We start from the raw sequence: 23,639 nt of genomic DNA on the forward strand, positions 1-23,639 counted from the left end.
TTTTTTTTTTTTTTCAACTGAACACCCATTTCACACCATTTCAACACTCTACATAAAATCAAGGGTGTTGCAGTCAATCAACACCCCTTTCGCCACACAAAGAGTGTAAAGCTACAAATTAGAGTGTTGGAACTTGAAACAAGGGCGTAATGTCTTTCCAACACCCTTATTCCACTTACTGGGTCGTTCCCCTGTGTGTTTTGTACGTAATTTATAAGTTTTCCCTAGTTCGCATCAAGCACGAAGATAACGCGTGGCTGGCAAGACCCACTTCTTAGAGCCCAACACTTATACAGACAGAACTTGATCTAACGAATCCGATCTTACAAGTTTCCCGATCTAACGAACATTTTCGGATTCCCCCGCTGGTGCCTATACGGCTCAGATTTAACGAAGACAAGACCCCAACACGGGCAAGAAAAAGAAATCCCGCCTTGTTCATTCGTCGGCTTGATGAAGTGCAGCAGACCTGGGCTTCCAGGATTATCTGAGCACCGCCGCAGACGCCGACACGAAGAAAGCTTTGAACGGTGAAGAAATCGTGTAGTTAGTTTCCGGCGCACAATAGGTGTCAGAGGTTGCATGACGACGCAGAAATTTCGGAAGGTCTAGTGGCCGCTCCAGCCCAGGCGATGTTCGCTATTGACTTGCTCATGCGCTTTGCTGTATGTGCGCTCCGTATCTGTCGTATCCTAAAAGTGCGTTTTGTTTTTTTCGTCCGCTACAAATTTTGCGGCGGCATATTACCCGCTCAGTCATACGTCCTTCGACTGCGGCATGACCAACGTCAGGATCACGCACTGCGTGCTTTTAAATGCAGAGCATTTCTTAGCCTCGCCTGTTCCTGCGTCGGACGGTGTCAACAGTTTCGCGTCCGCAGCAGGTGCACCTCTCCTTCCCCCTCTCTCTCAACAGCAGCTGGCGCGCGCATGCGTCGTAGTCAGCCCGTTCGCTCCGTCGCGGTCTCGGCGTAACAGGTGCGTGATAGCAGCGCGGTGGGGCGTGGAAGGGCGCGCGCTGCTTGCGCATGCGCGCTCTCCCCCCCCCCCCCCCCCCCCCGTAGTGCTCTCCCCCTACTGCGCGCGCTGCAAATAGAGAGTTATAGCAGATCGGAAAAACGGTTCCGGTACGGTAACGTCTACCGTCTGGACGCCACCGCGCATGCGCAGCACCCTACCGTATACCGGAGCGACTCGGCCGCGCGGTACCGAGACATACCGTGTCCGTCGTTCGGAAGCGGGCGGCCGCTTTGGAAGAGTTTAGGATACGTACGATTGGCTCACGCCTAGTCGAACGGATTGTAAATATGAGATCGTTTAAGAAAATGAGGTTGCAACAAGTGAAATCCGCGCGATTCTGACAGCTCAAGCAGCAAGCGAAACACGGTCCCGGCCCAACTGCCGTGGCTTGTGTCGTCGAACGACGCATGTCCGATAGCTTCTTTTAGGTTAAATAAAGGCGATATGGCTACTTAACTAGTATTAACAGCAACATGGGGCCCGTCTACAAATCGGCGAGTGAGGAACAGGCGGTATCAGTGCGAGGGACTCTCAAATACAACGAAAAACTAGAAACAGCCAGCCGTATGTACTGAGCTTGACCTACTGGCGCCATCTATTGAAATGGCGTAGAGTTAAAATGCCGCTCCATGTTCACGCAGTCGCAGTTCGAATCTCCGTAGGGGCGTTGGATGTTTTTTTTTTTTTTTTTCTAATACTGTCTTTAGCGCTTTTGAGAACTGAAAACTAATATTTCAGCACAGGAAGCGCCACACACTCACGAAAAATTGCCAAACGAGGTACAAGACAAGTCGCTCCCAGTCACGGTAGCATGGCCGGTAGTTACGGTCTGCTATAACTCTAAAAACGAGCCTTCCCGGTACGGTCCCGTAGCGGCTACCGTGTACCGTACCGGAACCGTTTTTCCGATCTGCTATAACTCTCTAATATAGCGGCTAGCGGTCGCTCGTGTTTCAGTCACTGCGTTGCTCCTTCCTTCCTTGGTTGATGCTCGTGCCCCCGTTTACTCGTGTCTGCTACTCCAGCATCACGGAAGAAGCGATGGAAGCAACACTGCCTTCAATCAGTACTGAGGCCCCAATGCTCTGCATTTACTCGTGTTCCCCTCGCGGGAAGGCGCGGGAATTTTTCTACGAACATGGCTACCACAGAACAGGAAGGATTTCGGCTTCCTCGTAGCTCGCAGTCGTGTTAATGCATAGTGAAGAAAGCAAATTCCCAAAACCACTTAAGAATCCAATGGTCATGCCAAGTCCAAGCCAAAAAGGGGGGTCTTCCCATGAACCCCCACGACTATATGAATTACCAGCCGCAGTTTCCTTAACTCTGGACGCGAATGCGGAGAGCGCGTCCACCGATACCAAGCGTCGCACGCATGAGAGGAGGCCTGTCTGCGGCGCTGCTGTGTACCGCGCTCTATCTAGAGTTCCTGTATATGCTCCCGTAGGGAGCATATACAGGAACTATGGAGCGCGGGCGCTCGCTCGCTGCGTCGCGCGATGTACAGAACTAGCGTTGCAGACCAACTTCTCTAGGTGGCGTTGGACAGACGCACCACCCTCCGCTCTGTTTGCAGCATCTCATGTGAAATGTTCCGCTCCAGACATATTAGAGAGTTTTAGCAGTCCGTATGTACCGTCGTGTACGTAGTTACCGTGTTTACCGGGACCCGACTGCGCCTGCGCGCGCGGAAGGGCACAAGTGCCCAGACGGGTCCCGGTCAACACGGTAACTACGTACACGAGGGAACAGACGGACTGCTAAAAATCTATTGTCCGTGCCATTTACGCCGCTCATAGCGCATTCTCTCTAATATAATAATATAAACCATCTGTCTATATAATCACAAGAGAGTACAGTTAAAAGCCGTTCGGACGAAGTCACCGGGAACCCCGAATTATTTCGTTAAATCGACAACTTCGTAAAATCTGAACTGTCCTTTTAGAAGCAGTCCTTTTAGAAGAAGATTCCATACATTCGATGTCTAATTGGGAGGTGCATCTATATACCGTGGCATCCTGGCGGCCGCGGCGCTCGCCTGCAGATAATTAGCAATGCGCTAAAAGTCCGCGGTGAGCATAATTACACTTAAACGCTATGGTTTCTGGGAAAAGCGAATTTATTTCCTGGAAAAAAAGCCTATGATTTTTGCCTGAGTCTGCTTTATTATCATTGGGGGTACAGACTTTTTGTAGCACACAAGCGCGTTCAATGCCTCGGTTTTTTTCGTCTGTCCCAGCAAAGTGCCTGAGCAAGTCAGTAGCGTGCCTGGAGCGGGCACAGGGGCTTCAGCAGTTTCTGGGTCGTCAGCATCCTTTGACACCTCTTGCGCGACGGAAATTGACTGCACAGTTTCTTCATCGTTCTAAACCTTTATCGCGTCGAAGCGCAGACCTGCTGCCACCTCGTTAAGCGTACGAAGCTGTTGCCAGGAACTGGCCGGGATTTCTTCTTCTTGCTGGTGTTGAGGGCTTGTGGAACTCGAAATACTTCGTTAAATCTGGAATTGCGCTGAAGCTATATCGTTGTCGAGTTCATCAAAGCATCGAGCCGTATAGGCACCTGCAGGGGAATCCTAATTTGTTCGTTAGGCTGGGAAATTCAAAAGATCAGGTTTAGATCGAGTTTTGACTGTATAGTCTAGGCCAGTTCTTTCAGAAATATGAGCGACGCAACTGGTGGAGCTGCACTCAAATTTCGGAGGATCATCATCATCATCAGCCAATTTTCTTTCTCCTTTTTTTCAAACCTTGTGGATAATAGTAACATTCACTACTATCATCATCGTCATAGCAGTCCTTTCCCTTATTCTGCTTCCCGTGCGTTGTCTGAAGCGATCTGCTTTTTGTGAGCCAAGAAAACCCATCATGCCGGGAGCGCCGTAAATCGCGGTACACCAATAAATGAAGAAAAGGAAAAGGGGAAGATTAGGGTTGTGCCTTTCTGCCGCTCTCCGCGACATCAGCGATGTGCTGGGCAACGGACCAAATACACTCTAAGCCAAAAAGGACGAAAAGGGGAGTAACGGGAGCGGTTATCGACGAACAAATAGTCCTGGCCCGGATAAGGCAACTGCGGCAGAATGCGGGCTGAGGCAAAACTGACGGGCTGAATGTTTGGCCTTCAGTTTGACGGGGAGCGATGGAAATACGAACGTCAAGTTTCACTACCGGCACCAGAGCGTTCCTCCTCTTATCGTGATATAAATCAGCGGCCGGCAATCTGCGACCCGCGGGGCAGTATCTGTTCCAGCACGTCGTCAGAAACCACATCTTTCCCGCCCGGTAACTCCCTATCTGAGGGCCGACACTCCAGACGGCCGGGAGGCAAGAAGAGAGAATCGCTCACTTCCAGTTGGCACACAATGTCCCCCGTATTCACATTTAGCCAGGTTATTGACAGTGATTGTGAAATAAAATATTGGCAGTTCGCTATCCGCAAAGCCGCCCCCCACTCCTCCCGACTTGCGGTCCGGCCCTCGGCCGTGTCGGCTTCGTGCAACTCGGCCTTCCACCTCAACAGGTTGCCGACTCCTGCTCTAAATGTTGCATATATCATTGTTTGTTTGTCTTTACATGCTGCGTGTGCGCGAGAATACAGTCGCTGTCAATTTGAAGGTGATCGCGGGATAGGGTTGCCACCTTTCCCCGAAGAAAAATCCGTCAATTCAGATTGGAGCGGGGGGGGGGGGGGGGGGGGGGAGTGGAGTAGAAGGTTGAATTTGTGTAGAAAAAAGACGCCACATTTTTTTTTATTGACATGCAATGCCATTTCTTGTAGCTTTTCCCTACAAAGAACGCAACATAACGTTTGAACTGAAGGCGGGAGTGAGGTTTTGGCTATTGCCCTGAATGTGCTGCACTGAAGAGTAAGCGCACTTGCTGGCGGCATCCCGTTGTGCTGTTCCTCCCTTTCGTCCCCTTCCATCTCGGGAGTCATGCTCGGCCGCGCATATCCTCTGCTCGTGTTTCTTTGCACAGCTTGCGACACATATTGGTTGTTGGAGTACATGTATGTACGCTTACAAAAGGCCAAAAATAAATAACCACGGCACGATAGCCAAAAAAACCGGCCAAAGTAGGCCGGTTTTACTTACAAACCGGCAACCGGCCCGCTGTCTAAAAAACCGGTAGGGCCGGTCCAAAACCGGTCAGGTGGCAACCCTATCGCGGGACCGGCGGGCCTTTCGAAGCTACATAGCGGCCGATTTCGTAACGGCGATTCGCGAAGATAAGAATTGCGCTGCCTTCCTCCTCTCGCACGCTCTTCCGAGCTACGACCGTCACCGCCATACTAACTCTCAAGGTTGTTTTTTTTTTTCAAATATTTTGTTAACCATATTCACATATACTTCACATAATCTAGGTTCTCCCATAGAACCTCTAGTATACGATAAAGTACTCGATTAAACTTACCCTGGTGACGTAATCGTCCCCGACTTTCCCGCCGAAGCGCCCGCAAACGTGTTGAGGGAACTTGAGGCACGGATCGACGACGGGGTTCAGCATATTCCGCAAGTATTCCGCAGTTTCAACGCAGCTTCTGTTGTAACAGGCGACGTAGTCGCGGTTCGCAGTAGGCGAGTTGTCGGTTGATTTTGCGGCTGTGCGTCCCGTTGCGTACGCGAAGGTAAGGAAGCCGACGGCGCCGACCAGCGCCCCGACGATGACTCCGAGAACCAACGCAACCACCACGGCCAGCGGGGAGTAGCCGTTTTCGGAGACGGCGACGGCTTCCTCGGGCGGGCGCTGCAGGGGCGCACACGGCTTGTCAAGCCAACTCCGACGCCAGAAGAAAAAAATTAAAGCAGTTCCAAAGCTGTCGGAAGTGCAGAGCAATGATTAATCCGCCGGGGTGGGGGGGCTGTGCACGGTGCCGCTATCCGCTCATTGCTACCACTAGCGTCACTCTTCCCCTCCGTGTCTCGCTCCTCCCTTTGTGATTGAACTTTCCCGCCTTCGCAGTGCTAGTGCGCCCTTTACCTGGAACAGCACGAGCGGCAGTTCTGTTCTTTTTGTGCTTCCTTTCATCTTACTGCGTAGTTCATCTTACGTAGTTCATCTTACTGCGAGCCTTACTGCGCAGTTTCGAATGCATTGTTTTTACTTCGAAGTACTATACCTGCAGCCAAGGAAATGTTCGTGTCCGCGTCATCAGAAAACTCCCAGGCTACTTATTGGCTACACCCAAGCTACACAACAAACTACTGGCACCGCCAGGGATCGAGCCTGGGCCCGAAGAGAAGCGGAGCGAGAGCCCGGCGTTTTGCCGACCAAGCTGCGCCCACACGAGGAGACGGGGAGACAGACGGTGGTTTGGATTCAGCGTCTGGGTAGGGGGAGGCATGGAGGAAGAAAAAGGAGACGGTGCCACCGGAGAAACGTGAAGCCTAGCATAAAAAATAAAATCGAAGTCGGCCCAGGGCGTCACTGCACCACGTGACCCCACCGCGCCGCTGTGTGAGAGCGCGCGGTGGGGTTTGTGGGCCGCTGCGCGCTCTTCAATTTCGTCCGCTCGAAACTACTCTGCGGCCCGTTTGGTCTTGATCGGCTTTGGTCTTTCGCACGTACAAGGCACTCCCGCCCGCACGCACGCGGGCATGAGATCGCCGAGCAGACGAATACAGGAAGGACGGGGAAAGCTACCGCCAACCAAACACGAGAGATGCGGTGGAGTCAGATACCGCCGCTGCCGCCGGCCCAGGCGACCATGGAGGTCACGTGCTGGGCCGACTCCAGCGGCTTGAGAAAGGGAAACGGCGGAGGGAGCGGCTTCAACGGCGGTGGGCTTGCGGAGGCTAGCTGCGTGACGTCATGCCGTCTCCTAACTTTTACTACAGTGTACTAGAATTGGGTACACTGTACTTTTACTTCCTCCATGGGGGGAGGCCTCTTTTGGGGGCAACATATGAAACAAAAGTGAGGGGAGGCAGTCAGACGCCATAGCCGCGCGTGCCGCCCTCCTCGTCACACTTCGAAAGATGCTCCTCTCCGTTTTTTCGTTTTTTTTTCAGCCCATGCTGCTGCGTTCAGGATTCCACCCCCGCGAATCCCAGGTAACGGACGGAAGAGTCTCTGGTTTCCCTTTTTGTAGAGCCACGTGTGTTAACTCAAGTTACGCCGCATAGGTAAGCGCTGTGGGTGTCGGCTTCAGCTTCGCAGTCCAACCACCTTCACAGCGTGGATTGGAGGCAATTTTTTGTCTTCCGCGGCCACTGTTTTACTGCTTTCGATCGCCAAAGTCAACCCAATGAGCATTTATAACTAAATGAGCGCTGTGACTGCCGGTTAATTACATATAGTTTGCCTCAAATGCACCTACAGTTTTTTTTTTGTTTTTTTTCGCTAAGTAATGGAGACATATATGACAAGTGCCAGCGGTTCAGGAGTTTCGGACGGTTGTGGCTTTATAAACCGCTTGTTCAAGTATGCTGCACTTGTACAACTACACACGCTACACACTCAACTATGTTGTTATAAAAAATCCTCCCTGTTCTGTGGTTATACTCTTGTCTGGAAGGTGAAATCTAGAGACAAGCGGGTATCTTTTCGAAGCCTCTGTTCCGGTGCGTGATGCCGCGTTCTTGCGGCAGCTATAACGTGACAAGCCGAGCTCCTAAAGTGCTCTGCACTTTAGAGGCCCGGCTTCGAAAACCGCGTCGAAAACCGCGTCGAAATCCGAAATTCAGTGTTACGTATACACGGTCTGCGGCACGAGTCTTTGCACTTTAGAATACAGAGAATTTCCACATATTCACGATTCGTCTGTGAGCTGAAGTCATTACTAAACATAAAAATGCTGTGGCGGACGCGTTCCGTGTAAATACAGTAAAAGCACGTTAATTCGAATTCGGTTAATTCGAACTTACAATTAATTCGAACTGACGCTCTGGTCCCGGCACAGCCCTGTAATTTCAATGGGGGAAGAGTCCCTATATATATATAATTCGAACGCGCCGGTATCCAGAACGGTTAATTAGAATTGAGATCCTCAGGTTTCCATCGCTCCTCGCAGAAGAAATCGGTCCCGTGTGACTACAACGGGTTTCAAATCCAAACCCAACCAAATTTGCTAAACATGCAAAACAACGAAACAAAATAACAACAGGGCAGCACGCGCGACGCTGCTGCGACTGCTTGCGCCCGCTGCCGGCGCCAGTGCTCCTGCCACAAACGTGTCACACACCTCCCAAAAATGTGTGGTAGCGCCTAATTCGCAAACGAGTCCAGAAGTGGCTTCCTTGTGTTCTGCCCGCGCAGTAGGGCACGATGTCCATTCATTCTAGCGCCCTCCCGCTAATTCGAACTCCGCTTAATTCGAACAATTTTATGGTCCCCTTCGAGTTCGAATTAACGAGCTTTTACTGTACCTAATTGAGTTATAGTACACGATGCGCGCTTGACTGTTCACAAAGGTAGCTGGCTGTCAACGCCGCTTGTGGCGAAAAATAATCAGCAGCCTAACTGGGTCCACTGCAGAGCGAAGGCCTCTCCCATTGACCCCCAACCACCCCTGTTCTGCGCTTCGCGAACTCGACCGTCACGCTGAGTTTGCTCGTTATATCCGAAGTTCGTTATAAGGGTAATAAGCGGTTTTTGCGTGTGAGAATGCGGCACACATACGGGGGTGCACGGCCGCGGCCGCGGACATCGCCTGGAAGGCGCACGGCGGGTGATAACAGCTAGGGGTGCACGTCATGAAGCGAAGTTTGCCGTTCGCCCGCCGGAATGGAACTCGAGGTCCAGAAAGAAGTTAGACAAGCAGAAAAACACATCATAATACAGTGAACTCCCGTTACGACAAACTCGGTTAAGACGAATTCTCGCTTATGCCGAACAACGTGGGAACGTTTGTTTTGTTTTCCATGAACCCCATGATGCAAAAAAAAAAAAAAACCGCTTACGACAATTCTTGCACGTACTATTTGGTTAGGACGAACACCTTTCGGGGTTACCATGCATACTGGCGATTCCCGGCTGCGAACATGGCAGTCTTGGCGTGGTGCGACGGGGAATTCACGCGACCAGAGGGAAAGAAAAGCAAAAGAAAACCACAAGCGAAGCGAATTCGCGCCACGGAGGAAGGAAGGAAGCGATGAAAAAAGACATGCGGATGAAGATACCACTTCTCCCACCCTTCAAACCGCGGAGCCAGCGGCAAAGCAAAGAGAAAAAAAAAAAAAGGCGAGGGCTAGTTTGTGGCCGCACTGCTCTAGAAGAGAGAGGCGCAAAACTAGTAGGATAAAAAAAGTAAAAAAAAATTACTCCCACCTCCCCTCGCGGGAACCCCTGTGTAGATGCGACGCATAGGGGGTTCCGTTGTTGTTTCCTTAGGTTGATTCTCCCATCGCGTGAAACGTGCCGTGAACCCCCTGCCGCGGCTATGACGCAACACAATCCAACACAATCCTCTTTAATCCAATCAAAATCCAATCCAATGCCCCTCGCGAGAGAGTGTTCGCTATCAGAGAGGAGAGGGGGTGACCGGCGGAGAGCGCAGCTCGCGCGGCGAGGAGAATGGGGGAGGGGTGTGGACGGACAACGACGCCGTATGGAGGGACAAGGCGAGTGAATGAGATGCAGTCGCATCTAAAATTGCGCCGACGGGTTTTTCCTGTACGCAAACGTGGCAGCTCTCCTGACCAATGGCGTTTCTCAGTGGGAGATGTGAGTTCGCGTCGGTTCGCGTCGCGAGTCCCACCGCGTCACCGCTCAGAAAGCGAGGAGTTCCCTCTCTACCTCTGCTGCGTTGTCTCTCTAGGTAGCGGGTGTGCGCTTTCCGTCGCCGATTGCACTGGATAAAACCAGTCTTCTATCAAGTTGCACACTCAAATAATTTTTTTGTCTTTCCTTCATTGTAAGTCTACTTCATTCGCCGTCTTGAGGCAAGATATTTGTTTGTTTCGTGCACCTGGGCGTATTGCCGTTTTTTTTGTTTTTTTTTGGGGGGGGGAGAGGGAGGGCTTCTAAAACGAACAAATTACAGTCGAGCTCAGTTAAACTCGAAACTCGACCACCACGCTGAATTTGTTCGTTATATACGAAGTTCGTTATAAGTGTAATAAGCATCTTCTGCGCGTGAAAACGCGGCACGCATACGGCGGGCGCAAGACGCGCTGGCGGACATCGCCTGGACGGCGCGCGGCGATAAGGGCCCTGGCTGCAGCCATGAAGCGAAGTTTGCCGCTCGCCCGCCGGAATGGAACTCTCGGGCCCCCAAAAAGTTAGACAAGCGGAAAAATAGCTCATAATATATGCATAAACGAGTTGCGCTATTCCTGGTCGACATTGAATTGGAGCTCAGAATCTTCGCTCTGCCTTTGAAAATTGTTCGACTTGGACAGATCGTATCTTAGCCAGGTCCGCAGTTTATTGCTCCCTGTATACGATCGTTCGCATCGACGACAAGACGACGTCCCTTTTTGCTTACATTTTCTTTCCCTCTGTTCTTTTTTTATGCTGGCTGCAATCAGTTCTGTTGGAAAAGTATGACCCCCGCGCAGTTCATTTGACGCAACGCTAAAATGGAAAGCCGGCCGCTGCCAACGCCAGGCGCGGTCGGTCGATGGTCGATTGTTCGCTGTACCCGAGCTGCACCCTCGCGCAATTTCGTTATACAGTTAAACCTGGATGTAACAAACCTCTATGTAACGAATTTCTGGATTTAACGAAGTTTTTCATTCCCCCATTTCAACCTCCATTGAAGCCCATGTGTTTGCGACCTCTATGTAGCGAAGGAGTTGCGACGGTTAACCTTGATGTAACGAATTCGCTACGCTGATGAGCAATTATTTTTTGCACTTTTTCTAAAAACATCGGCTTCCTAAATGCAAGACTTTAGCAAATTTTGCCCGCACCGCAATCTACCGTGCATTTCCACCTGTGAGTTCGGTGTGGGTTATGTAATTGCCCTGCGTGTCGGCGTGTAGTCGCGCGTCTCCACTGATATCTGTGGTGTCGGTTCTTCGGGGATTAGTTCTGCTGCCGGAAAAAGAAAGTGTTGTCTTTGCAAGCCAAGCTCGATATTCTAGAGGCCATCTCCACCGGCGAGGAAGAACAACGGCACCGCACGGTACAGTGCCCCAGCTAACATCCCCTCAACATTTCTGACTGCAGAAAAGAGCGTTAATTTTGCGAAAAAGAAGCCCTTTCAGCATACAAATTTTGTTCTTGAAACGCGTTAAGGCACCGAAAAGTATCAAAAAGCAGAACTGATGCTTAAGTTACGTTTGTGAATACGGGGGCCGGATAGCACCAGCAGGCGCAAACCGCGCAGTTTTTCAGCGTCAAATATATCCTTGAACAAGGGTGAGTTCAGCACCACTGATGTCTAGCATATTGTTTTCGTTTCGGTTTCATTCGCGTGAGCTTTAACTCGAAACCTGCATGTAACGAAAACCTGGATGTAACGAAAACATGCTAATTTTTGTCAACTTCGTTATATCCAGGTTTGACTGTACCCGAAACAAAATGTCATTGCCTGCATGCTGTGGCGGTCATGCCGCGTTCGTTATAATTGCGGCCATAATAAGTGGGCTCGACTGTATCGGCCTTTCCCGTCTATCCGCTCTGCCACCCTGGTGGCCCACAGGTTGTCATTTCGCGCCTAACTTCGTCCATGGTCAGCCCAAGTCAGTTTCTTTTTCTTTACTTGAACTATAATATCAGTTACTCGTGTTTGTTCCCTGATCCAGGGACCCCGTTTCCACAGAGTTAATGCTCGTTTCCTGCCCTAACCGGTACTCCCATCATTCGTTCTGCGGCGCGTTGATCCGACCTAAGTGAATTTTTCAGCTGAGACAATGAAACCTCGCTATGAGCAAAGCTGGCGCCGTCAGACGACGCTGCAGGCCTACTCAGTCCGGCGTGCCCTCAACCATATGCGCGCTGCGTCTCTTTCGAGACTGGAAATCCTCTTGCGCGAATACTCGGTGATTCCGCAAAGAAAAGCAATGGTGAATAGAGCAGTGCCGCTTACTACGGACTTCGGGGCAGCGTTGGCGTTTGACCCCGTCATAATGTGCTTCGATCCTCTCGCTTCGAATCCGCTCCTCGGCTTCTTCTTCGTCCGGCTTTTAGCAGCGCGCGCTCTGGCAGCAGCTAATTTGTCCTTTTCCTTCATCACCAGTGTGGTGCACTCAACCAGTTTTTAAAGATTACGGGGGATGTTAGAAAGAAAGGCGAAAGCCTTGTACGTCGGACCTCAATTGTGTTGATCTGCTGTTGAGCTTTCTGTTGTGCGGCCGCGGCCGTCACAACTTTACCAACCCATGTGGGTGCGCTCTTGTTTCCCTAATTCTCGTCCGCATATGTTTTAGTCATAGAGTTTCATACTAATATTTCATTAGTATGAAACTCTATGGTTTTAATGAGCTGGGGGCCGCCGTTTGGGCAGCCGCGCGTCACGTGAGTCGTGCTCAAGCAACAAGACATCCGTCGGCCGTCCAACGTACAGTCGGGATCAATTTGAAGGTTATCGCGGGAGCACCGACCGACCGCGACGACAGCGCCTTAGCGTGACACTTTTTAGCATCAGCCACAACGAGATTATGCCTGGTTTGCTTCTCCCGTGGCTGTTCCAGGCAGTGCGCGCACTGCCGTCAAAAACAATAAAGGCCGCACTTGTTTCTTTTTTCTTTATCCTTTCATCGACATACTTCACACTGATACGCAACCTTCTCAGGGTAACTATGCCGGCATGCCGGGGCATTGTGTAAAAAAATTGTAAATTGCTTCCGCAATGCCGAGGTATCTTCGGTGTTATCAGGTTGCCGAGGAACGAAACCCGGATACGTCACTGAAAAAGGAATGAAGAAAAAAAATGCGGCAGTCGGCCTTTGCAGAAGGGGGTGAGTTAATCCTATGCAACAGCCAAAAGGCGAGAGAGGGCAGCATAATCTCATTTTCGCGAAAGAAAAAAAGTGCCACGGAACGGCGCTGTGGTCTCGCTTGCGCGGTGCTCCGGCGATAACCTTCAAATTGAGGCTGACTGTACGTCTCGCGGACGTACGCGGGACGCCCGTTTCAAAGCCTATGGACATACCAGCAATACCAGGTACATCATGGACAAATGAAATGCCAACACGGAAGTATGAACCGTATGAACCAGAACACGCAAAACTGAAAAATACTGTTCGTTGAAGTCCAACAATGGCCGGCGTGGTATTTGTTATATTTGTAAAGCCAGTTTGTTTTTATAACTAAGCAACGAGTCATTTGAAGTGCGTTATAGTTCGTATTTTTGCGTTCGCGTTTCATTTGTGCATGAGTGCGCGTCCGTGGGACGTGCGGATTTAGATAGCATTTCCGCCAATGATGGTGATGGTGATGGTGGCTATGCCCTTTATAACGGGTCGCCCTCGCCTAGTGGCGCGGCGGAGCCAAAAAGAATAATAACAAAAAAATAAAACCAAGAATTCAAGAACGCTACACTTTTGTGGCCCCAAAAGAAGCTCAAGCACTCCGTTGCACTGCCCCGTGTTGCCACCAAAACTCCAACCGCCGTTTTGTAGTGGCCGTGGCTGCACCCGGGCTGTCACCACTGCCGTCCCCGGCAGCCTCAGTTTCCCCCGGCTTCCTGAACCCCAGTGCAATTGACAGCGACGATGTACGGGCAGTGGGAAAAATACCCGGACATGCCACCACCACGTGCTCCGTCGTCTCTTCCGCAGAATCGCAGAGCGCACAGGTCCTTGCCAAATTAGCTGTGAAGCGCGCTCTCCACGTTCGCGTGCGCAGCACACCACACCTTGCCTCCGCCAGGAAACCGCTCCCCTTGGAGTTGTCGTACAGCCACTCCCTGCGGATTTCTGTTTTCTCCCTGCAGCAGACTGCTAGGGAAGACTTCTGCTGGCATGCCTCTTGCCATTTCCTGGTTTCAGCGCTCTGCACCCGCTCATGCACCTCCTTCCTTGATCCCGCTGTTGCTGCCGTCGCGAGGCTGACCATCGGCAGGCCGAAAACTCGACGCAGTTTCACAGTCCGCCGCGTCCATCTCGTCGACCGCCCCGAAAAACTCAGGTACACCAGCACTTGCCGGGCTAGGTTGCCTTCAGGGAGGCGCAGGAGCCTATTCTCGTATGCTGCCTTTGCTACCGCCTCCCGGGCTGTAAATGATGACCAGCCCAGCTCGCCTTGGATGGCTTCCACTGGTGTCTGTCGGTGGGTCCCCAACGCCATCCTGCCCACTTCTCTCTGGCGTCTCTCCAGGAACTCTCTCATCCCTGTTGAGAGGCATAGCACTGAATTGGCGTATGTCAACCCCGGGACCGCCACCATCTTCCACAGCGCCCGCAAGACTTCGTACTGGTTGAAGGTCCACAGCGCCTGTCGCACCAGCATCCCTTTGTTGCGGGCCGCCTTCGTCTTCATCCCCCGCTCGTGAGGATTCAGGTAGTCGGCCGTCGCGCTGAGACTCACGCCGAGGTACTTCACAGACTTCACCCTACTGATTGCACCTCCCTGCAGTGTCCAGTCCACCTGCGTACACTCCGCACCCACTCCCCACGCCATAACCACACATTTCGCCTGGTTAAACCTCAGCCTCAGTCGTGTCATCTCCGTGCCGCACATGTCCAACAACTGCTGCAGCTCACCTGGGGAGCCCGCAAGCACAGCGAAATCGTCCGCATACACCAGTGCTGGAAACCTCCGTGCTACCAACTGCCCCTCCTCATGGTGCTGGAGAGCGTATCCCAGGCCCGAAGATTCCAGTCGCTGAGTCAGCCCCGCCACATACAGCATAAAGAGTAGCGGCGAAAGCGGGCATCCCTGGCGAAGTCCACAGGACACACTCACTGGCGCTGTAACGTGTCCATCCCACTCCACTTGTGCTGTCACCCCTGAGTAGAGTGCTCTAAGCAGGGCAATGTCATTGCTTTCAAGCCCCAAATCCTGCAAAATGGACCATAGGATCTGCTGGTCCACACAGTCATAGGCTTTCGATATGTCCAGGAAAGCTACGTACAGGGGGTTCCGGGCCTGTTGGGCAACCTCAATACATTGCGTGAGAACAAACAGATTGTCCTCAATGCATCTCCTGGGCCGGAAGCCCACCTGCAGCTCCCCCAGCACCCCCTTTGCCTCAGCCCATCCTTGTAGACGCTCCCTGACCACCTGCATCACCAACCTGTAGAGAACAGGTGTCACAGCAATAGCACGATAGTTCCCAATGTCTTGCTTATCACCTTTGCCTTTATACAGCGGCTTGACCTTGCTTCGTCTCCAGTCTTCTGGCACTTCAGCTTCCACCAGCACATGCGTCAATATATCTTCCATCCGCAAGCGTGCCCGCGGTCCTAGTGCCTTAACCAGACTCATAGGAACTCCGTCGAAGCCTGAGGCTGTCCCCGAATCCATCCTCTTGGTCGCCCGTTCCAGCTCTCTCCCTGTTGGTGCCAACCGAAGCCCTGCTGCCGCATCCACCTCCGTCATATCAGGCATCAGTGAGTGGCTCATGCCCTCTGGTGGCTCCCCTGTCCCAAGCACCGGCAATCGATCTGCCTGCAAAGCCTGCAACCAGCTCTCCAACAGGGCCAGACATTCTACTCCCTGAACTGTAGGACCATCTGGTGTTGCGCGTAGCGAGTGCTGGTGCGGCACAGCCATGTCACCTTTGACCCGTCTCCAAAAGCGTCTCCAATTTTCGCGGCGTTACCATGGTTGCCAGACCAGGAATGCCCTCCCCGCTAAAAGAGCGGCTGCAGGTGGTCGCCAGTTTACCTTCGCCTAATGTACTAGAGCTTTTTCTTCCTTTTTTCTCTCACTTCGTTCGCTTCCTCCTTCCTTCCGTCATCCCTCGCTCTCCCTTTATTTCTCCCATAGAGTTTCAGTATGAAACTCTATGGCAGCGCTGAGAAAGGCAGCTTTGTCTTGGCTGTTCCAAAGTTTATCGGCTTTTTAAAAATAATTTAGAACCATTATACCGTGTAAGCGACTACAATATTAAAAAGGTGAAATAAGGCACTAAACATATGGTAGTTTACATTGCTTGAGCGACCAAATTCCAATTCGTATCTTTACTTTGCGATGACGTTTTGGTTTGCACACACACAGAGCACGACCAGTGACGCGATCATTCCCCATCGAGGGAGGTACGGTTATTGCTTAACTAAAAGCCTTTCTGCCCTTGTGCTTAGCGGGCCGTCGGGAGCATAGCGGAGCGTCAAAAACGGTCACCTAAAACTCTCTACAAGGGTTACAGAGTGGATTCCTAGAGAAGGCAAGCATGACAGGGGTCGGCAGAAAGTTAGGTGGGCAGATGAGATCAAGAAGTTTGCGGGGATAAATTGGTCGCAGTTAGCGCAGGACCGGGGTAATTGCAGGCCTTTGCACTGCAGGCCTTTGCCCTGCAGTGGGCGTAGATAGGCTGATGATGATGATGATACGATGAAACGGAACTAGAGGCCCCCTAAAATCGCCCAGTCATGTTTCTTAATTGGCAGTGGCTTTTGTCGGCAGCCACCAAGCGTGCAAACGAGAGCATGTGACATCACAAAGAAATTGCTGGACAGTGGCTGGGGCGTTCGCACAGCTTCATGTTTTATATCTCCATCGTTGGTTTCAAGTTTATGAATGGTATCATTGTCATTGGGACAAAACAGTCTTTTTAATGAATTAAACCTCTACTTTGTACTTTGTCCATATATAGGGCCCCTTAAACTGTCCGCAACAGTCGTCCCACAGCCCTACTGCTATACAGTCAAACCCGATTATAACGAACCCGGATAGAGTGAATTACGCTATATATAAAACAATTGAAAATCTGTTGCGAAAATGCATGCGAAGCACATTCCTTATAACAAAGTTCACGTCAGATATATCGAATTCCGCGTGCCTACAATTGCCACCGAAATGCGTGGTCTCGCAGCGGCAATTGAGATGCTGATTAGCCAAGATTGTAATGTTGAGCCTCGCATGGACTGACGTGATGTCCGACACCTTCCGTAACTGTTTCCGACGCACGGGATTCACGACGGAGCCCAGCCAGCCAGCGAGTCCGGACCAAGATGGCATCATCGGCGAACTGCGCAAAGAGCTCGCCAATGTTCCAGATGCTGTGCCGAAAGGAAAGTCCTCAGAGGATTTCCTGAGTGTTGACGACTATGTTACCGTCACTGTGAGCTCCTCGAGCGCACACACCATTGCTGTTGTCATGGCAGCTGGTGCTGCTGAAAGCACTGAGGAGACTGAGGATGTCACAACGTAAAGCCGTCCGACGCTTTATGAAGCGCTTTTGCCAGCCGATGTTCTCTGCCAATATTGCTTCGATATTGAAGGATACAGACTTGAACTGGTGCGAACGATGTCTTGTGTAGGCAATGCGGTGCTAGTCTGTGCTGCCAAAACGAAAGTGAAAACAAAAATCACCCCTTTCTTGTGAAGTAAGCAGTTAATGCAGAAAGTAGCTTTATTGCATTTATTGCACGTAATAAATAAATGGTTTTGTGTAAGGTAATGGCATACTTTATGTGTTCGTTTCGTTATGTGGGAATGGCGGGGGGGGGGTCCGCGTATTGCGAACTCGTAACAAAAAAATTCGTTATAGACGGGTTCGGCTATATCAAATTATCGGATATATCGAACTAATTGTGGCGCATATTACAGTTCGCTATAACCGGGTTAGACTGTAGTACGTTTACATACTTGTTGACACAGAGTTATCACCACGTGTTGTTGTTAGTGATTGTAGGACCACTGGAAGAGGATAACAGGCAGACTCTAGCTGCAGCATTTGCCAAGTCTTTTCTTGGAGAAACCTGGAGTGGAGCTGTCCAGAAATGTTTCAATCAAAGCAGCATGTGGGCAGCATGCAGGATGGTGAAAGGTTTTCCGCTTTCTTTCGGCAAAGCATTGTTAGTGAAGACCAAGTTTGTGCACATGTTGGAAATGTAGATAATCAACACTTTGCAATGGACTGCCACTACTGCAATGTTGTATCTTGCATACATGTGTTGTACATCCACTAACGCGAGTCTTTGCAACGTGGGCATGTCGTTACCTCATTTGGTTGCTTTGTCGGGTACCGTAGAACACCACTCATTCCCACCATGAAAGTCCAGATTGTATAAACCGTTTATAAGAAAACTTGTCCTGGACATCTTGTTCCTATACCGGGCACAGTCTGTTAAATTTCAAGCTGAAATCAGTGAGAGATGTTGGTTTATTTGGTGGTAACCACTGCAGTGGAATGGGCTTAAGGTGCTGCAAAGGTTTCACCATGTTTTCACGCTATGGAGTTAGCTTTACTATAACAACCACGAACAAAACTAGGTTTTCACTGAGAATGTGGTATACTCTGTTACTCCAGAGAACGACAACGTGCACATTGTGGACACCTTTTTATTCAACGCACACGACGGCACACAAGGAGTTTTTTCGCCTCTCGGGCATTGTGACATTGAGGACAGCGTGTGAACGCAGACATTACAATAGGGGCATTTAATATTGCACATGGCGGGAACATAAGTATACAACAAACTGACGTCGATTAACAGGTCGAGCGGGGGCGGGTAAAAGTAAATACAATGTGTACACGATCGGCGAGCCCTTCCAAACAAGCAGAGGCTCCCTTTAAAAAGCAAGTGTTAAGTCCTAGCTTGCCCAGACCTTTGCGCTGCTATAACACAGCTCACAGACGCACTTTGATTCCACATCGGTTAAATGTTCCGCGCAGCGCAACTGGGCACGAGCGGGTGATTGGTTTCTCCCTTTGGACGATGCAAGTGAACAATCTTTCTCTTTCTCTCTCCCTCTCTCTCTCTCTCTCTCTCCTTCTCATGAAAGCATCTTGTTGAACTTCTCCACGTGATAGATGCTGTTGGAAAGCCTGCAAAAAACAAAACAGATGCCCACATATAACAGCAGTCCAGTCACGGTCTCTATCGGGGCTCATGCTTTATACTTCTTGGATTAGCAGTCCTAGATATACTGTGGGATGCTGGGATATTTCCCAGCATTCGTACTACAACCACATGAAACTGGCAAATCAAATGGACCCGAATCGACACCGTCCCATGAGTAACAAGTTCGTTATGACTGCACAACTTGTGGCTAAAATGAATACCATATGCTGCAAATTAAATATTTCTGGACAGAGCTGCAACACGAGACAAAAGTAGATCATTCCTGTCATTACAAAAAGTACCGGAAGTTGTGAGACCAGTGGTAGATTTAAGCTGACTCCCAAAAATTCGACAGTAGTTGAGTTGATTTAGCAACTTCATTTAGCCAAATCTGGTGCTGCCACGGTCTGAAGCTATGCCATTTAAACTTTGGTTAGTTCGAGTTTCTGCTTAGTCGACCTAATTTTAGTGGACAAACTAAGGAGAGGTGACTATACATCATTTTAGAAAGCAATCAAAAGTTAGGTGAGCTGGTAATAGTTTGTGTTAGAATTGCAGCAGCATGAACACGCACCTCCCGTTAGAACAAACTATACAAGATATGAAATATTGGTCTTGTCATTAAGCTGATGCAGTTTCTTACTGCACTGGTTCAAGAAAGCAAGAGTGTTTGTTCTTCACAAACATCTGCTCTACTGGTGTGTGCTGCTATATTCCACAGGTGCTGTGTGTTGCTAAATTCCACAGGTCCCAAACCTTCAATAAAGGCACAAACGCTTTCATAGTCACAAGAACATCATTAAAGACAAACATACTAGTAGCACCACAAGATTTTGTCACGAAGAGAATTGTGCAGTTGCAGGTCTTGGTGAATTGGGGGGGGGGGGGGCATTGCATTCTGTACATATGCAATCGAGCATTGAACAGAGTTGTATATAAAACAATTACACAGTTTGGCACTCACACCAACCCTAGAAGCTCAAGAAGAGAAAATAGAGAATTTGAGGTGAGAAAATGAAACAATCCAAGAACCTTACTCTTTCTAAACTGCTGTCAAACACAAGGTCTTCAGAACCCACAGGGTTGTGTGCGATGCAGCTAGATGTTTGCGATGATTCAAACACTTTGTGAGCAACAACAGAATAAAACCACCGACCAAACATTTTACTGGATTAAAAGGCTTTTTAGCTCCCACACGGGGCAGCCTTGTTCCCAATGAAATCGACAGTGTATGGCGAACACATTTAGGTAGTATGGCCAAATACAATGACTTAGGTATCGCGGGTAAACTACAAGCTGATTGCCCTCCGGTTGGATCAGAATCTCCTCCATTGTTTGTGTTGTCAACATTCTGAATGAAAGCACACATCAGTTTTCCTTTAAACTGAAGCTTTCTTTGCCTCACTCACGACGACCGTACACAAAAACACGCCGCAGGAAAGCCAACCAACTTTACACAACGGAAGAAGAACACACGAGGGTGTTGGGTTTCCTCCAGAAATGCACATCAAGCAACTAAAGAAAAAACGCTTCCTGTGGTCGGAACCAAACCCGGGTCCTCTGCGTTATGAAGCCGACGTCTACCCTGATTAGTACACCATTCTGACACACGTGTTGGAGCAGTTTGGATTTTGGGCTCTCACCCGGGTTGCATGGAAGAAAGCTTCGTGTTTTAACCGCCTTCCTAGCCTTACATTTTTTCTGTACGATCAGAATGTCATAGGTCTTACGACAAAAAAAAATAATCTTTTTTTGCAAGAAACAAAAACTTTAATTGCCTAATGACGTAATTAATTACTGCACCCGTAAATTAATAAATACTTGCAGTATTAGCGTAAATTTTCATGTCTGTTCTTCTGAGGTTCAAAGCTGTATAAAAACATGCAGAAAAACAATTTTCGCTTGAAATAAAAAATTCAAGGCTGAAAGGGTTAAGAAAAAGACTACTAATCTTTTTTATTTTGTAAGTGTGCACATGCAGCAATGTATCGCATGGCCCAATGTTTCAGCACGTTTCAGTGGAAGTGACACGGCCCAATGTTTCACTTAGCCAGAGTGGTTAAAGCTTTGTGGCATTTCTCGATATCGTAGCCACACTGCTTAATTCATTTCTCACAGTTGCCAGTCTAACGTACGCAACTGCACTTACAAATTCCGCATGGAATAGAGTACACAACCCCACGAAATTTCTTGTGCGGCAACCGGTCCTCAACAATGACCATCTTTCAGCATGTGAGCAGGCATGTGCAAACTCTGGACGTCGCACATGAGCATGCCACAGGATGAGATCCTGCAGAGAAGCCATTAGAGGAGGTGCCCGGCAAACAGCTCGTGAAATGGAGGGGGGTGTAATCACAGGCCCCAAGATCTTAGCGAACACCTGCGGGGTTGACAGCGAGGTTCCTTTGCTCAGTGCAAATTCTCTAAGCCTGCTGCAGCAGGGTCGTTGCCATGGACAGCAAAGTGCACGGTAAGAAAGTGCAGGTAGCGGCCACCGTGCGTTGGCTTCAGAGGCTTGTTTCATCGTACTCTGCCTTACAAGTACGCCTACCAATATAAGCTGGCCACTGATCTCCTCTTCAACTGTGTAGCCGCCTGCATGCCCTTTCAGTGCGAGGCAAAATGAATCGACCCGCTTTCTTCAACGGCGCAAAAGTAGTTGGCAGTGTAGCATGTGCAGACTTTTGGAGGCAATTTGACTGATGCGAGAACCGTCGATAAGATAACCAATGGTGCAAACTTTGAACCAAGAGCAATCTGCTTTAGGTTCACTTCGGATGCCTATGTCACGTATTTCGCCGTACTTATACGGGCCCCTGAAGATTCTATTGTGAACAAGGAACACACTTGCAAAGAACAAGCAAGTGTGTTGAGTGTGGTTTAAAAAAATTACAAATGAGGGAATAAAATTTGGCCTAGTTTCAAGGCACAGCACGCATTCTAGGGTCCCATTTCCTATGCTACCGAAGCATGAAAAAATTGGCCGCCCAGCAGTGAAAACCCAAGGCATGAGCCTCACCTTCCAAAAGCATTGAAGAGCGAGACGATCTCGGATCGGCTCAGGTGGAACTTTGGGTTCTCCGGAGGCAGGCGTGACTTGTCCGTGAAGAGGATCTTGAAAGCGGTGCCCAGGCCTTGGACCTGTGGGACAGAGGGAGGGATAAGGGAAACTTCGACGAAAAATTCCTCCTGCATTTAATTTAATTAAGTCTATTTATGTGCTTTCAAGGTGTAGTGGTTATCAAAGACTCCTTTTCTGCTACATCATGTTTGAGTTTCCCTCTCCACTTTCATTTCTACGTCGCCTGACGCGAATTACTTCAATGGGTAGAGTAGCCACACTTCACATTGAAGCTCCCCCACAGTCAAAAATCTTTTTTGCGTTAGCGCACTTGCTTCCTGCTCTGGAGAACTGGGTTCAAATCCCACACAAACGCAGCTTATTTTTTCCTTGATGCGGCGGCCATTTTGGTGCCATTTGTGTTGACGCCGTTGCCACTGCCGATTATGGTCACTTTTCACATTTGATGAGACACTAAAGGCTTCCTCCGCCTTAAAAGAAGGGCACAATGAGAGTGAATGGGCTTTTAGAAGTTCTGTAATGCCAGATCAATTTCCACACTGTTTGCTACACGTTTCATTGTATCTGAGGAAGTAGACAAAAGAAGCCAAAGGTCATGGGAGCTAAAAGAAGGGAAAAAAAAAAATGCACTGACGATTACTGTGCTCCCTGATGCAAAATTTGTGCGCAGCACAAACTGCAGTCTTCTCGGTCATTGCGCATGGCTGCTGCATCTCAGGAAGTAATCGCGTGATCAGTGAAGGCGCGGTGGCGTGGGCTACTGTGCCACTATCTCGCAGCACTTCGCTGCCGGCGGCGAGCATGTTGTTGCAAATCTTGTTTGAACCCCCCCCCCACAAATGTGACATGGTTCGGATGAGCCACGTACGGCGGGGAGCGTCTGGCAAAAGTGCGAGGGGGAGGCAGTGAGATGTACTGAGCCGTGGTAACGCAGTGGGAGATGACGCCTTAGCAGCCTGTTCCACCCTCCCCCTCACACCACCGCCAGACACTCCCCTCCATCTTATTTCTGCTGGAGTGGCTCATTCGCTCACACGGTTGCGCGGATGTCAGCACCGCCGCTGCCACTGCGAAACTCAGGTACCAGGCACTAAAGGGCTGCACCCTAAAAAGATGTTACTGGGACCTAAATCAACAATTTTATGACTGCGCAATGAAACATTGCTGCGAGCCTGAAACCCCAGCCTCTTGCGAGAAGTTAAACATACATCGGCTTTTGGCATTACAGTTTTAAAAAACCCACCCATAATCCGGACCAGCACATAAATCATGAGAAGACTTTACTACTGGAGGAAATGAGAAAGAATTTAATCTTGCATATTCTGTACACTAAGCTCGTATAAGGATGATCGAGAACAAGTGCAGCTCAGAAACAACGGCAATTGCATAACGAGGCTAAGCAAAGGAAGCTAATGCGTGAAAGGGGATTTCAAGGCATCAAGGATACAATGTTGCTATGGAGAGTAGCGTCCGCCCTCTTGTGGCAGTGCACAGTATTGGCAGCAACGGCTAGTTTCCTAGCGATCTTAGAATCGCTCTCTCAGAGATTATTTCCCGTAAAATTCCGGGACAATGTTTGTTAAACGGTAAAGCAAGCCTCAACAAGGGCATTTTATGGGCACATTTAGAAGAACTGGCAGTTATAAGTGCGCCAGGCTTCTGAAACCCTGATAGTGTTGGCGAATGCCCCACGGAT

At 49.8% G+C, this 23,639-nt stretch overlaps 2 protein-coding genes across 5 annotated transcripts in view; both read right to left on the reverse strand.

Annotated features, from left to right (window-relative positions):
* LOC144149268 (uncharacterized) overlaps positions 1–5,834 on the reverse strand; it is a 46,618-nt gene extending 40,784 nt beyond the window's left edge. The window contains exon 1 of the mRNA XM_077680822.1: positions 5,435–5,834. Coding sequence (XP_077536948.1) covers positions 5,435–5,527 — 93 coding nt within the window. The 5' untranslated portion in view covers positions 5,528–5,834. The remainder of the gene's footprint in view (positions 1–5,434) is intronic.
* Positions 5,835–18,340: 12,506 nt separating this feature from the next.
* Positions 18,341–23,639, reverse strand: part of Ero1l (endoplasmic reticulum oxidoreductin-1-like protein) — a 33,908-nt gene continuing 28,609 nt past the window's right edge. For all 4 annotated transcript variants that reach the window (XM_077680435.1, XM_077680434.1, XM_077680432.1 and 1 more), the window contains 2 exons: positions 21,881–22,002; positions 18,341–18,845 (listed from right to left, as the gene is read on the reverse strand). In XM_077680435.1, coding sequence (XP_077536561.1) covers positions 18,794–18,845; positions 21,881–22,002 — 174 coding nt within the window. In that variant the 3' untranslated portion in view covers positions 18,341–18,793. The remainder of the gene's footprint in view (positions 18,846–21,880; positions 22,003–23,639) is intronic.

The sequence above is a fragment of the Haemaphysalis longicornis genome, unplaced genomic scaffold (assembly GCF_048455015.1).
Source record: "Haemaphysalis longicornis isolate Haplotype H1 unplaced genomic scaffold, Haemaphysalis longicornis Haplotype H1 scaffold_8, whole genome shotgun sequence".
Taxonomy (NCBI): Eukaryota; Metazoa; Arthropoda; class Arachnida; order Ixodida; family Ixodidae; genus Haemaphysalis; species Haemaphysalis longicornis.